The sequence below is a fragment of the Lingula anatina genome, chromosome 1 (assembly GCF_051362555.1).
Source record: "Lingula anatina isolate TDL-2025a chromosome 1, LinAna3.0, whole genome shotgun sequence".
In the NCBI taxonomy this organism is placed as follows: Eukaryota; Metazoa; Brachiopoda; class Lingulata; order Lingulida; family Lingulidae; genus Lingula; species Lingula anatina.
Genome location: NC_141767.1, coordinates 50,000,688 through 50,016,095, shown reverse-complemented (window position 1 = coordinate 50,016,095; position 15,408 = coordinate 50,000,688). Strand labels below are relative to the sequence as shown.

Here is a 15,408-nt window from a genome sequence, read left to right as displayed (position 1 = left end):
TTTTTATTTAGTATAAACTCACCAAACTACATTTGACCACATTTCGCTTTATTACTGTATTTATATAAAAAAGAAAGAAAATTACATCATTTCACCGGCAATGCATTGTTTTAAACTTCTTCTTTTTAAGTAAATGCATCAAGCACAGACTGTTCGAACGTTCAAGGCGTGTATATCAAGAGAAATAAGTTCATTTGTACGTTAATTTGATAACAAATTACCAAATGTTTCTCAAGATGCCGCGAACTATTGATTGAAAGCCGGATGGAAGAACGGCCGTCATGACGTGTTATATTTCCTGCACAAATACATTTTCTCGAAAATATCGAACGGCGGTAGGAAACGCATTGTTTGCAGCTTTTAAAGCCAGATCGTTTCCTGATACGGCTCACCTCTACAGGTTTTCATCCTCCTTGAAGCACGCAGATCATCCTGGCTAAAAGACTCAGCATATATTCCTTTCCTTTATATGCTCGAAAACGCGCATAGTTCACATATGTGTCTATATTGCAAAAACACACACTGAATACCGAAGGAGAAAAAAATAAATCTATTTTCTGTGCAGAAAAAATTACAAGTAGCCAACAAACTATATCACAGCAATATTCAATATTTTTCTTCACATAATAAGGATTAATGAGAAAGTCAGTGAGGTCACTTGAAGAGCCAATAACGATACAACTAAACACCCTTGAACATTTTCCTGACCCTATATCCGCATAGCAGTACTGATTACATTAAATTACAAACTCGTAAAATCAAAATTTTCCCACAAACAAAAAAACCCTTCAATGATAATGTACAGATGATGAATGCTGATAAAGACAATGGAGACTGTATGATAATATATGTTGCTAAGCACCGCATATAAGACGCATCTGGCGTGGTGGCACACTTCAGATCGATCGTCTGCTATCCGCCATGATGACAGTATGATGAAATCAGTTAATCATATATCGAACCCTCATTGGCAGGCAGACCTTGTTGCTTGCGCCATAATGCGAGACGATGTTTAAACCAGGTCTGAAATAATATGAAATCTCATTAATATTTAATATAACCTTTGGCAAATAGTGAAGGACAGGCGTAATTTTTAATAAATAATAGGTGTTTTGCCTTTGGAATCACGATGGATTATGTTTTTTTTATTCTAAGATAAAAAGTTGTTGGAAATATTATGACATAAGTCAATTGTTCCTCACCACCACCTCTTCATCTGTGAGCCCGACTTCAGCAGCCAGCAATTCAAGTTCGAATTCTGTTGGATTCCTGGACTGGCTAAATGATTCTTCTAGACGTTTGTTTTGGTCCCTGCGGATCCGAGGTAACTTTTCTGGGGGTGAAAGTTGGGCACCAAGAGTTGCCATGGTTGATTGTGACAGTGGTTGAGAAATCTATCGATATGGCGATCCAAAAGGATAGCAGAATTTCTTCTCCTTCAGTCTGTTTTGCCTTATCTGAAAAGAAAGAAAAATAGCACCTGATACGGTGAAATGACATTAGCACAAACTAACTTGTTCTTTACGTGCAGATATCATACAGCATAGGTGCATAGTTCTCGTGCGAAAAAAAAAAAGTTATGATAGATATAAATCATGATCTGTTTTATCACCTGCCGAGCTCTGTTTGTACGGTCTATGCGAAATATACACAATCCAGTGAAGCTCTTCTCCTCCTACAACTAATGTGTATCTCAATAATGTACTACCTTGGATACAGTATCTGGCAATTCAGCCACGGTGATCAATCAGACTTACTTTCGTCAGTTGGAAGCCGCAACTTTCATTTACCGTTTTATTTGTTATTTTTTTTCTAACATATTTTTGGAAGCACAAAGCATAATATAACATCTGTATTGCAACGTTATAACAATATCATTGTTTTATGTTGGAGGAGGGATGAAAGATGTCACAGCGGCTGTTATCATATAAGCGAACAATTAAACTTCTGCCGCCCTGCTGAGTCAATATTTGTCGACTTCGTCATATTCTTGACATGAATTAAAATACAAAAAGTACCGTTAAAGTGCCTTGGCATTACGCCCTTATTTTATTGCTACGTATTAAATCGTGTTTCATATTTTCATTAAATGATGCATTTCATAAGATAAATGATAGCGTTTCACAAGTAGGCCTACTCTGATATGAAACCTTAAGGTGAATGTCGACAAGGCGCCACGGTTATTTAGAAGCAATGATCTATACAGCAATGGTTATGTTAAAAAACAGCACAAAAAATGACCCTATTTGATGTTTACTTTAGAAAGCTTTGATTAAACACTTCCTTCGCTTTTCTGTCAATTTGTCATGTATGCATTGTTCACAACCACACACAAGTACTACTATTCGACTCGGCGTTCACAAAGTTTAAATATTCTAAATCCTATGTGTCATTGTAATCGCCGTGTCTCTTGGTAACCGACTAATCGTTCTAACCTTTATTACTTGCTGTGATAAAATGGATTATAAAAAGTTTGGCATGTTAACACCTGAATAGGGCCTACCCAAACCCACTGCTTGTTATGCGAGTTGAAAAGGATGAAAACAACTGGATTTTATGTCTTTAACTTCCTTACAAGATACGTCCTGATACCAGTGTTTTTCAAATAACCATGAATGACAAAAACTGGCCTTAATTGCACTTGATTGCTTCGTATACAGTCATTAGAGCATGCACAATTTTTTCCCGATATCATATTACCATACCAATCAGAAATAATAATTTCTCTTGAAATCTAATGTACATACCACTTTAAAAAGTCTAATGCTTTCGTTTGAGATACGTAATGGTCTTGATCCGATTACTCAAAATGCATATGTATTATTTCCGAACACACCTCACCTATATTGATATATTGCACGACTGCATATGTTACATATACCTGTGCGCCACGACAGCACTTAAAAGACACTCGCTTGTTATCTTTTTCGGTAAAATTGGCGGCTTTCCGGCTTCGATACACGTTTCAAAATCTTTGTCATCAGTTATATTGACTGGCACTTCAATGATTGTTATCTTCAGAAACGTGGCCTTAGCGCTACCGCGCTGTGATAAAGCCAGCAGTGATCATCTATAATGCAAGCCAAAATAATGAAACAGACTACCTAGCTTTCCTCGTTGAACAAGCGCCGATCGATAAATGTGTTTATTAATCTAATCTCACATCGTGCAGCTAGGATTTTGATTGTTTACCATTTCCAGATGCTACGCCTAAGCATGGATTTTGTATAAATGGTCTTATAAGGTTTGAGTATGTAAACCTTACAACAAAGTCGTCTTCTTATTCAGACTGATATGTCGCTTTATAAACTTACGGAAGTAACAGATGTGGTATAGAATCAGCTAATTTCCAGTTACAAAGATGTTGTATAGCTTTGGCGTAACCCTTCAAAAATGGCATCGAGGCAGAAAAGGAGAAATTTTAACACGACCGCAACGCTTAGTCTAATGAAAACAAAACCGCAATTATGCAATTCAGTGCAAGAGGACTAGTGTTCTTTCTTATTACTTTCATTGCTTGCTTAGCAAGTAGAATAAAATGTTGTTGTCGCGTTTACTTTCATAAAAATCCAATATTTGAAACCAAAAACTTACCTTGATTTGCAATTGGACTAAATCGCCTGCCCAAGTGTTGGTTTTGACAGGTGTAATGAACGATATGCCCTGGACGCTTAGCTTGGAAGCCAGCTGCTAGCGTTCTCCTTATAGCAACGTGGTGCAAATAAAGAAAGTTTCAATAACAATTATTCAATTTTTCTCTAAAGGTTTGTGTTCATTCAAATTTACCCATGAAAAGGTTTAATTGCATTGCTTTATTCACCATGAAAAGCCAGCATAGAAAACCTGGCTTGATTCCCAAATCCTTTGAAAGCGAACAGTTACAATTTATTTGTTGTTGATTAAGAAAAACAAATAAACATTGGTTTGCCTTTGATTGTTGAGTTTAAAGGTGTTCATAGCCCCCGTGATTGTTGTTTTAATACCCGAATACGTCATCCAGCGATAACAAAGCTGAGTCTGGGTAAAGGTCAGAAGTTACAGCTTGAGGTAATAATTGTGACTGGTGAGACAACACATTTCGCAATTTCTGTTAATATACAGATGCATTCAACAAAAAGTTTAGATTTTTAGGGATTTTTAGGGTCGGTTTCATATCCACGGACCGCCCCTTCAAATAATCCTGGATCCGCCCCTGCGTTTGGATGTGAATTGATTAAAATGTCTGCGCAAAATATTTTTGGATGAGCAAGAATCAATATCTCCTCTTTTGTTTGTTCTTACAGTTTATCACAGAAAAACGTGAATGCTGTTACACTTATATGGTTTACTGTCCTTTATTCATCTTCTTGGCTGTCATTTTCACTGCGTAAAAATAATTCATATGACTGGTTATCAGGTCGCTTTTGTACCTAGAAATAAATATCAAAACACATTTGATGTGAGGAGCGGCGTACATCATTATAACAAAAATGAGCGAGAGGAAGGTAATTTTTTTCCTATAACTGTGCCAATTACAGTATATAAGGCCGTTGACGAGGCCCTGTATGTTGATTTCATCTGCAATTCAGCATTGCACAAGGCTATTTAAAGCCAATTTAATAAACAGCATAATTTAAGTTTAACTGTTATTCATGATACCACCCAGCATTTAAGGAAGTCTAAAAAGATTAGTTTTTTATTGGAATTAATTATTGTTTTTCCTAGGTTTGTTACAGTTTTGCTAATTTCTACAAAATTACTCGATTATCTTTTATATATGAATAGCAGATATGTTTATCATAACGTTTTCAACTGTAAAATGATTACAATATTTCACCCAGACCCTTAATAAACGAACCTGCGTTGTTGATGGCACAGCGTGGAAGAGCATACACACACACATCTCAGAACCTAGGAATGAAATAAGGGCCCACAAGTAGCAGCTCCTGTAATTTGAATGCATATTTCTTTGACACATATTATCTGAGATAATCAAATGAACCGAAAAACATTTCTGCATAATCAAAACTAATTTGAAAAAACTCCACACGTTTTTTGGGTGGATATTAACCTCGGAGTTTGATACTATCTCAGGATCTGTAGATTTTACCCGCTGCATAATTTGAAGTTTTCTTACCATTCAAAAGAAGAAGCTGTCATGGCAGCACCACTGCAAGAAGCTCCTGAGGAGAGAATATTTATATAATATTATAATATGCACTCAATTCAGGCAGACTATAAAAATCATTTGGTACCAATAGTAATAGCTGCACTCTTGAAACTAAATGCACTTAACATCCTTTTCTCCTTTACAATAGTCTCTCAGTTATTCCATTCAACAAATTACTAGACTTAAATCGAGAGCAGTTTTACTCGAGTGTTTTCTCTACGTAGACTGAATGACTTCATTTATGTTCACATGTACCTATTGCAAATCCTAAGCTTTGGGCACTAGTTTGCAGACCTATAATAGTTCCAAACTCTGAGCAATGTCTCATTTTAACAAGTTCGACCATAATAGGTGTTATAACGGAAAGGCTAAGTGCAAAACCAGCGCAGAGTAAACTATTAGGTCCTATAGCCTCCCACACTGTTGTAGCCCAGGGATACTGGAATAAGAAAAAATATATAAGAAAAGATCTTATTATACACAATTTTTTACACACAAAAAAATGTTGATTACGCGTAAAAACGTATTAGAGGTGGAAATTAAACATTTCTGTAAAGTGTAATTATAAAAAATGATAATACGTGATGTGTAATAAAATGATAATATGTGATGAAATAATAAAATATCTACTGCAAGATAAAGATTCTTTACATCTGTTATTTGCTTGGATATCACCACTACAGCTAGTGCAGAAGAGTGCCAAAGGGCCGGTAAAGGTAAAAACAACAGTTACTTACTGCTGTGTACGAAATCGAATAAAAAAGCAGCCCTAAACTAGCAAAGACCCATCTGAAAAGCAAATCAAAAAAGTTTATATATAGTATATATATATATATCACCTTTGATAAGATTCATATTAAGAAATGTATACGGTAATTTTATTTTGATGGCTATATTTTACCTTATCCACAAAGTGTCATGTACAGTGCTTTTTCGTGATCGACAAGTAGATAATATTTTCAGCTAACTTTCTTTCGTTTTTCTGCACAAACAACTGTTCACCTGGCTACACTGCAAACCACTAACCTACCGGACTAGCCAAACTGGCAACTTTGATAATTTACTGGTGTTAAGATCCAATTTATACCTGACATCTCAGAGTCAAAAAAAAAAAAAAAAAAAAAAAAAAACAGCTTTAGTAACAGAAGAAACTACAGTAGCCCGGTGAATACATATGGCTCACGGTTTACGTCTACTGAGTGTGAAGGCTAGCAATTGGTTATTTTGAACCTGATCGCTCATATAGTTTCATAGTTTTTTGTTTATTTACTTAATAACACTTACTTGTCGATGTAGTTCAGGAGAAGTGACACTGTCTCGTTCATCAAAAGTTGCGCAATTCCCGAGATCAGAAAAACAATGCCTAAATTAAAGGGAAAATATCATTAGCAACTCCCCAAGAGAAATCAACTTGAGAGTGCAAAATAAATGTTAATGTAATAACAGTTTCAGAATGCATTTCAGACCATGTCAACGCATTAACTTCATTATAAAATCTAGTTCTGTCGTTATCTGTCTGTAACTGCCTGTCTCTATTCTGTAGTTACCAACCGATTTGCCACTCCTGCGCCGCTTGCACTTGATAAAGCCACGGTGGTGCAATGGTCAAGATAGGGGCATATGCAAGAACATCAACAAAAGCAGTTCCTAAGATTAAAACACAATACACAGTGATAAAGAAAAGTACATTTATCACCGTTGACATTTAAACCTCAGTCTATTCAAATGGTTATCAAAATATGACGCACCCCCAAAACAGAATGTGCTATGCCAAAGGTAAGAGTTATCAGTAAGTGTTTAAATAATATAACAATGAATTAAAAAGCCTGAATTGGTTGCCCTCGTGAAAAAAAGGGAGGTTGGTAAAGAACATCTTACCCAGACCGTGGAGAATGTAAGGATCACCAACAATCTTCAAGTAAGCTTTCAGTGAAACAGATGTGTCCTCGAATTCTAACTGATCTCCTTTACTACCTGCTTTCTATGATAAAGTTAAGATGATTTAGATTTTTTAAATATTTCTACTTGGAAGATTATTGGTTTTAATTGTATATAGTATTTGCATTACAGGGTTTAATTAAACCAATACTTTACATTTAAATTGCTTTTCGAATTTCGAGTTCATAAATCTTCTAAATCATTTAATGTGACCATCTTTTTATTATATTTTGCATATTTCGAAAATGTTTGAAAACCAGTGCCAATGGGAATATGACATAAGGTAAAGATCACATCGAGTTGGCACAAATGATATTGTTCAATAATATCCTTACCTGTGACCAAACCACTAGCATACGGAAAACTGAAAAAAATAATGAAATAATAAATGTATCATGAAATTAATGAGAACAGATGTATGCAATTCCAAAGAGAGATACCAGCGCCATATCTATACATCAATGATTAATTTGCATATTTTTTTACTTTACAAAAGATTTTGGGTTCTTTATTTATGTGAATCTATTAGGAGTGTCAACAAATACATATATATGCAGTATATATCGGTTCTACTTACCACCATCGAAAACTTTAAATCCCGTTAAGAATAAGAAGGGCGCACGACGACCGAGTGGCTGATATGTACTACTACCAAGAACGTAACCTCCTAAAACGAAGCAAACCCGTGTTCTGGCTTAAAATCTAAACACCTAAGGTAGTAATGATAATACTGATCGAGTTTAGTAAAATGGCAGTTGAATCTTTGGTCGCCAATTTTATTTTGCAGAAACAAGAGAAAACAGCATCAGTAAACAACGTGTCTATGCTTACCAAGCATTCCCACGGCATATCCACCAAAAGCTGTTGCGGTAGCTTTTGATCTCTCGACTTCGTTGTCATATGTTATTGTTAACATCGTAAGAGCTATATGAAAAAAAAATAACGTAAATCTAGTCATAAGGACTTTTCAAAGCATCGTGGTTTGGCAATGTCTCTGTAAGTTGGCATAGAACTAAAATCATCTGTATGCTTGTTTATTACTTGAAGAAACTATTATTCTACCCTCTGAACACAGGGTGCGCTAGTAGTCTGTTACAAAATTATTGTGTACTTTAATTCTACTATTTAAGAGGCCTCTGATAAGAGAAGTTGTTATTATTCCTCCAGCTCATGCATTGTGCTTCAAATGACAATAGTAAAGATTTCCATTGACTCCGATGAAAAGCACTTTATAAGAACACATCCAAACGGACCGGTCATCATTTATTCGAAAACACTTTTAAAATCTCTATTTATATACCTGCAACTCCACTTATACTAGATCCAATCCCTTGAACAACACGAGCTAGGACAAGCAATGGGAAAGGCTTGGCAAATGCAAACACTAGAACGAAGATTTAATATTGAATATTAAACGGCCATCTCACAACTGCGCGGAGGAGTAAAAGAAAAAAACGAACGAGCAAAATAAAAATAATGATTACTTAAAGTGCTTAGAATTAGACAGATGACTTTATAAATGTCGATAATTTGTCAGATTCCGTTACCACCTCACCACGGCTTGTAGGCACGGTGCAACAAAAGACAATTCAAAGATCCTCCTTAAACGGAATGATATAAATAAATACTCACATAGCGTTGACAACGCATCCAGAACAGCTCCGAGTAGCAATGGATATTTGTAACCAAAACTGGGAAGAAGGATAAAATATTTTGTCCAGCAAAAAAAGAAATATAGTGTTGTTGAACGTTTCTTCTTATTTGGTAACCGAAATATAATATGTGCTTTTAATAATAAATAACAACTTTTCGTTTTGGTCGAAAAACGGATTTTCCTGGGGTAAACGACGATTTTCCCATACTTACCATGGGCTAATGAATCCATTCCAACATTCAAAGCACAGTTAGTCCATTTTTTTTCTAAAAAAGTTTTTTTTTTTTTTGTCATAGTCTCTTAAGAAATTATTACGGAGGTATAATAACCATCTATGAAGGCAAGCGGTTTACTGATATGGCATGCACACAATCGAGAATAATTGCGATAACCGCTGTTTTGGTGGACAAGTGGAATTTATTATATATCTATGAAGCCATTCAGAATGAGAAGATCCGAGTGCTAACTGGTCAACGGCCTAAATATGGCAGACCTACATAAAAATATGGCGGACCTACATCGCTTAATCCTGTAATGGTCTCTCCGCCTCTCACACACCTCCCCACGCGTCGTCCCTCGACCGATCTAATTGAGACGAGATTTAATTACTGTGCTCCTGCAGGGACGTGAAAGAGGCGGAGAGACCATTACAGGATTAAGCGGTCTTCCTTTCATGCAGGTCCGCCATATTTAGGCCGTGGACCAGCTAGCACTCGGCTCATCGCATACTGAATTAAAACAACGACACTCATAAAATATTTAAATAAAATTAAATAACATGTTTTGTCCTCTTACCTGTCAATAAATACACCTGAAATTGGTCTGCATAATATTTCAGTAAAATATTTTACACCTAATATAACCCCAGCTTGCACGGCGTACTTCTTAAAATTCGTGGCGCTTTGCGTTGTAGGCGTTATACAACTATCACTAGTAGCATCTTCGGAGAGCAGACAAGTCATTATTGGTTCTGAAATTGATGCAGGGATAATCACTTGTTCGTTTGATTTATTCATATCTCAGTGACGAAAAATAAAGTTATATATCTCTACCGGTAAAACTTTAGCAGAGATTAAAAACTTAGTCAAAAGTAAAAAGTCAGAAGTTACTACTATGTACTACTATATATATATATTGACACGATATTGGCATAATACATTGATACAGTAAGTATAAAACTATGTTAAACGTAGAGCGCTACTTAACTGATATTACATCATGGAAGATCAGCAATGCCTTATCACGGCTAAGAACTTTCGTGATTTGAAAATCGAGAGGGGTTGACATCAAAATATAGATCCCGAATTTATATAGGCCTATTGTGATTACTGCTGCAATGCTTGTAAAGAAGCAAACATGAGTACATAAAGGCGTGGTTTGTCTTGAGCACAGCTGACTCTTTTCGTCTCACTTCACCAACTCCCAGCAGGTCAATTCTGTAGTTTTCCATCTCTTTTATTACTTGTGCTAACTTACCTGTTTGGTAAAGTGTGCATACATTCCAGCACGCTACCTTTACCTTTTTCTTTCTTTTCAGGAGGTCTGCTGTCGGATTATCAGCTTCTTTACGGGTTTGGCAGGCAACCTTAATAAAGTCAGTTTCCCGGCTGGCTTGTCCTCAGCCAACACCTACTGCATTTGCTAGGCTTCAGTTTCTGTAACTAGCTTACCTAATGTTGCCGATAGCGCTGTCTCTTGGGCACAGACAACAAATACTACTGCCACTACTAAGGCTTTTGATCGTAGAATCGAGGGCTGCCATTCTGAAGACGGCCTTTTCTCCACAAAATCCTCTGATGTGGATGCTTTCTCAAATATTTTACCTTGTTTCATGATGAAATAATGCCAAAACTGAATAAAAGTAGTATTTCCAGTTCAGGTGTTTCGGGTCACAGGAGGAGGGTGAAGTGCGGTTGTATGCAGCTTGCCTAATCAGGGCCGTAGCCTGAGCAAAATGCCAGGGGGGGCAGTAAACGGACACGAGGGGGCGAAGCCTCCGACGGGGGAGGTTGTGGGAGGGGGTGTCCCCCTCCCACGATTGTTGAATGATTGTCTAGTGGCCATGAGTGCATTTTCTCACAGAATTGATACCAACTTTGCAATTATTTTTTTACCTTTGCGATTATTATTTATTTATTTATTTATTTTGCACCTCAAATCCCAGGGGGGGCAGCTGCCCCCCCTGCCCCCCCGGAGGCTACGGCCCTGCTAATAGATTGCGGAATCTTTCTGTCTATAGCCGTATGCCGTGTCCACAGAGCCACCCGAGCTAGAGTATTGGCCCTATATACTAAGTGCAACTGTCTGTGCTCTGAAACAAAGGTGGATTAAGATGTGAAAAAAAAACAAAAAAAAAAACAGCTGTTGGGGAATTCCAACTAAACTGTGATATATAATTTCACAACATTCCTTTTGTTAGGGGAAACCAGAGCCAAAGGTTACGCCTGACATACGGATGCGGATTGATGAGTCTGTATGTAGCCTACCGGCGGTAATGCACCGATATAGTGGCACGCGTTGTAATAACCAGCCGGTGGTTATACACACCTTCTTAGAGTTACTTTTTCACCAATAAGTCAACTGAGGCAGGCAGGAATAGTTTACTGCTACATGATTTATTCAAGCGACTGAAGACTCAGGTCTCTTCTACCATCTCTCTCTGTGGTATCTATAACTCCCTGTCACTGCTTTTATGCATGAACTCCATTTACATTTTAAATTAACTTCTATGATTGGCATGCGACATGCCATGCCTTAAGACCTTAAAATTTAATTGTGGGTACAATTTGCATTAACGAATATGTAAATGACATATATGGAAATTAGCTCTCAATACTATTAATAGTTCAACGCATGCAAACTGTCATGTCTATATACATTTGAATAATTAAAACTCTAACAAATATGCATATCTCAGTATGCAAATTTGGAAGACAATCAGTACTAATTAACGGTTCACTACACATATCTCCCTTTTTTTACCGAAAACAAAATTAAGGAACTTAATTTTTTTAACCTACTGCACCGACTCCTATTTATACACTGTAATTGATAGAGTGTTAAGCTATAATACAAGGTACATGAACATCTTTTAATCAAATTTAACCAAGATTTAACAGTTTCAAAAATAATAAAACAATTTTAGCTTAACATAAGCATTAAAGGACTTTTAAACATACTTTAGCTTTGCATAGACATTCACACCCATTAAAAAAATATAATTATAAGACTGCTTTATACATGTTACTCAAATCAAATCAAATCAATATTTAGTACACATTTAACAACCTAAGAACTTATCTTTCACAAAGGGTATGCATTTTAAAAAAATCAAATGCAAATAAAGAAAAATGTGACATACAATAATTAACAGAAAATTTTATGAAAAACAATCTTTGGACAATTTACTAACCTTATTGAAAAAAAAATTCCAGTGAAGTGGATACCTCCATTTTTCTATACATTGATGAAAAGAAAAAATAATTATTAAAAATTACTCATGGACAACTTATCTCATTAAAAAAATGCCTTAGTTTGCAATGAGGTGGGTACCTCCATTTCTCTGTACCTTTCAAGTTCAAGTTAAGTTTTTCAGTTCTTTCTAACGCATCAAGCAAGTCATCTGTTTTCTTCCCTTGTTTTTCATTTCTGTCTTTATCCTTGTAATAAGCAAGTATATTCAAATTCACCATATCATTGTCCCTTTCCTCAGTACGCAGCTCAATCCTTTCCTTCACTTGTTCGTCATTTTCTTCATTGTCCTTATGGTAACACACGTTTTCAATTAGTTTGGTCTTATTGGTGGCCATTTCCTCAACACGCAGCATTTCAACATCAGGGGTTTTCATCATCTTATCACAGGGAAACTTCATCATCTTATCATCAGTAGACTTCAACGGTTCAGCATCACTGGGCGACAACCTCTCTTCATCAGGGAACGGCAACATTTCTGTATCAGGGGAATTTAATACATCAGAATCACCACTGGTCATAAGGGGTTTCAAAATATCAAATTCGGGAGATTTTGCTTTGTCAGCAACGTCACTGACCGCATTATTGTTGCCTCCATCGGGGAGCTGCAACATCTCGGCACCAGGGAATTCTTCTTTTGCAGATTTGTTAGCAACGCCGCTGATCACAACCTCATTGCTCCGGATCCCCTCTCTAACTTCTTTCCTTATTGCAGTCTCTTCATCACAGCTGTCATCATCCACTGAGCTTCTCTGCCGGTGATTTGTTACAACTGTAACAAAGTAGGGCACTCAAAGAGAGAATGCCGGCAGCTGACAACATTAAAAAATAAGAAGTCTTTAAACTAGACGTGGCGGGTACAGAGGCACTTTCAATCAGTAGATTAGCGGTAGTTTGAGGTCTTAGTGGAATACGGTGTAGGGCCCTGATTGATTCTGGTGCATGCTGTACCTGCCTTCGCCTCGACATTTTCAAAAAAGTGTGCGAAGCCACGGGAAGAAGAACGGTGCTGGAGAAAACAAACGAGATTTTTAGCGTCTCAGGGGAGAAGCTAGATGTTAAAGGACGAACGAAAGTCAAAATTGATGGCGCGACATATTGCGACGTGGTCGTGGTCGACGGTATTAACCACGAGATGATTATCGGTATTGATGCTCTGCGCGAGGGACACGCGACCGTAGATTGCCCGCGTAAAATTATGCGCCTGTTCAATAAAGATTGGCCATTGAAAGAGTACAATGGGCCAGATCGCGTCGCGGAGATCATAGAGGTACCGCCGCCGTCAGGGAACGCGGAGATAGATAACACAGAGAGAGATGGTAGAAGAGACCTGAGTCTTCAGTCCGTTGAATAAATCATGTAGCAGTAAACTATTCCTGCCTGTCTCAGTTGACTTACTGGTGAAAAAAAAAATCATAGAAAGTGTATAACCACCGACTGGTTATTACAGCGTGCAAAACACAGGCTGCCTTACTTTCTGATACGCCATCGCCATGTCATTTTGCAATTATCTTCAGATTTGTTATATACCAGCACATAAGGGGATTAAGAGAGGAGGAGAAAGATGTCGGGGAATCTATTGTCTTAATGCCAGAGTGTACATTTTTTTCACTCCTCCCCTTCAATCTTCCGATGAACTTACAGATAATACCTAATGTTGGCGGGATGAATTATCCGATGTTTTTGATATCATAAGAGAAACCCCCAGATTAAATACAAGTAGGTGGACTGTAGAATAAACCTCCAGATTTATCGATTTAGTCTTTAAATTAAATTATCATTACTTATACCTGGGCCTGCTTGTCCAAGTGTGACCAAGGTGCATTTTGCGTGATGTCCATATCATTTGTCAATTTAATGACTTTCTCAAGTATTAAAGTGCATTTATATTTATATTTTAAAAGAGACAAGAGACCCTACTGGTATTTATGCATGTAAGGTACATGTATGTTTACACGTACAAAAATATTAGGTGCGCGTTATTAATGCAGAGTTGGAAAATATGTATCTGTGAATACTAAAATAAATCTGAACGTTTTCATATTTCAATTCTTTTATTCTTGGCAATAGCTTTCCATTCATGCGTTGTGGAACAATAAAATAAAGTTTATCTATTCATATTGATACTAAAGGAATATACAATGTAATTCAATGAACTTAAACAGTATCATAAAATGCTGACCTCTTTCTTCTCCCAAATCCTTCGATATTTCGCTCTAATTTACACGAAGTCGCAGCAAAGACCTTTGGCTATCTCGGATGATTCGTTTGTGCTTATCTTGGAAAGAGCTCTCTTCAAAGGAAGGTTGATTAACTTGTTGAACTGACGTCAGAGGGGACAGGATGGGATGCCCAAAGTGAGAAGGACATCCAGTTCTCTTCTGTAATTGTACATTACAGATATTTTGCACTGTTGATCATCTTATGTATTTGCATCATCAGTCGTGGTTCTATTTTGTGCATGCATAAGAAGAAGGGGATGCTGGAAACTTCAATGTTGACATTCTGATTTGCGGTTCTAAGCTTGACCACAACCGAGATCGGGCCAGTCTCTGCTGGTAGTGCGGCCACGCTTTGCAGTTTATCTTTGCATATTTGTTGCTTTTTGGTTACCTGATGTTTGAGCACATGGCTTTCAGAAGTAAGTATGTAAGTTGTATAAAGTGATGGTATGTGAATATATAGCCTAAGTTAACGTAGCACGAGTGTATGTGTTAGCACTTCGGTTTCTACATGTACATGAAATATACTGGCTGTTCTAACGCATGAAAGCAACCGGCTCAAAAAGTATAAAATGAGAACCAGCTTGTACATCCACCATGATACAGGAGCTCTTAAATTTTTATCTTGCCTCTCGTCTCCTCAAATTGCACCCCCTGTAATGCCAACCAGGATGCTATGACATGGATATCATTTACATATGGTTTCATTTTGCAGCAGTAGAATATGGAAGATAGAGCTTCTATCCAGGAAAGAATGGGACTGCAGTTCCTTCTAGGAAAGGCTGTTGTGGCTGCATTGAAAAACATATCATTTACTAGCCATGCCCATATCACAGGAACACTCACAGTTGACATAGACAGAGATGTGACTGTTGTAAAAGTTGATGAGTCACTCACCTCACAGCATAATCAAACTGCCCTTTCTAATGGAGAAAATGGCATTGACTTGGTCATAGGTCAACATGGCAATGCTG

At 37.1% G+C, this 15,408-nt stretch overlaps 2 protein-coding genes across 10 annotated transcripts; both read right to left on the bottom strand.

Moving 5' to 3' along the window:
• Positions 1 to 535: 535 nt before the first annotated feature.
• LOC147764432 (homeodomain-only protein-like) lies at positions 536 to 3,773 on the bottom strand. Of its 4 annotated transcripts, none has more exons than XM_087013071.1 (3): positions 3,595 to 3,773; positions 1,203 to 1,457; positions 536 to 1,023 (listed from the first exon to the last, which is right to left on the bottom strand). In XM_087013071.1, the coding sequence occupies exons 2-3, from the start codon at positions 1,365 to 1,367 to the stop codon at positions 946 to 948; spliced, it is 243 nt and encodes an 80-aa protein (XP_086869197.1). In that variant the 5' UTR covers positions 1,368 to 1,457; positions 3,595 to 3,773; the 3' UTR covers positions 536 to 945. The 4 variants fall into 4 exon arrangements, with proteins under 4 accessions (XP_086869197.1, XP_086869204.1, XP_086869209.1 ...); XM_087013078.1 differs by lacking the exon at positions 3,595 to 3,773 and adding an exon at positions 2,842 to 3,089; XM_087013083.1 differs by lacking the exon at positions 3,595 to 3,773 and adding an exon at positions 2,882 to 3,089.
• Positions 3,774 to 3,793: 20 nt separating this feature from the next.
• On the bottom strand, positions 3,794 to 14,871 carry LOC106163971 (chromaffin granule amine transporter). 6 transcript variants are annotated; one of them, XM_087013029.1, is made up of 16 exons: positions 14,395 to 14,871; positions 10,412 to 11,052; positions 9,537 to 9,711; positions 8,720 to 8,778; positions 8,388 to 8,471; positions 7,919 to 8,011; positions 7,665 to 7,754; positions 7,423 to 7,451; positions 7,028 to 7,130; positions 6,701 to 6,796; positions 6,434 to 6,512; positions 5,887 to 5,938; positions 5,405 to 5,588; positions 5,117 to 5,162; positions 4,838 to 4,925; positions 3,794 to 4,409 (listed from the first exon to the last, which is right to left on the bottom strand). In XM_087013029.1, the coding sequence occupies exons 2-16, from the start codon at positions 10,572 to 10,574 to the stop codon at positions 4,335 to 4,337; spliced, it is 1,416 nt and encodes a 471-aa protein (XP_086869155.1). In that variant the 5' UTR covers positions 10,575 to 11,052; positions 14,395 to 14,871; the 3' UTR covers positions 3,794 to 4,334. The 6 variants fall into 6 exon arrangements, with proteins under 6 accessions (XP_086869155.1, XP_086869150.1, XP_086869185.1 ...); XM_087013024.1 differs by lacking the exon at positions 14,395 to 14,871 and adding an exon at positions 11,289 to 11,406; XM_087013059.1 differs by lacking the exons at positions 10,412 to 11,052; positions 14,395 to 14,871 and adding an exon at positions 11,289 to 11,405.
• Positions 14,872 to 15,408: the final 537 nt, after the last annotated feature.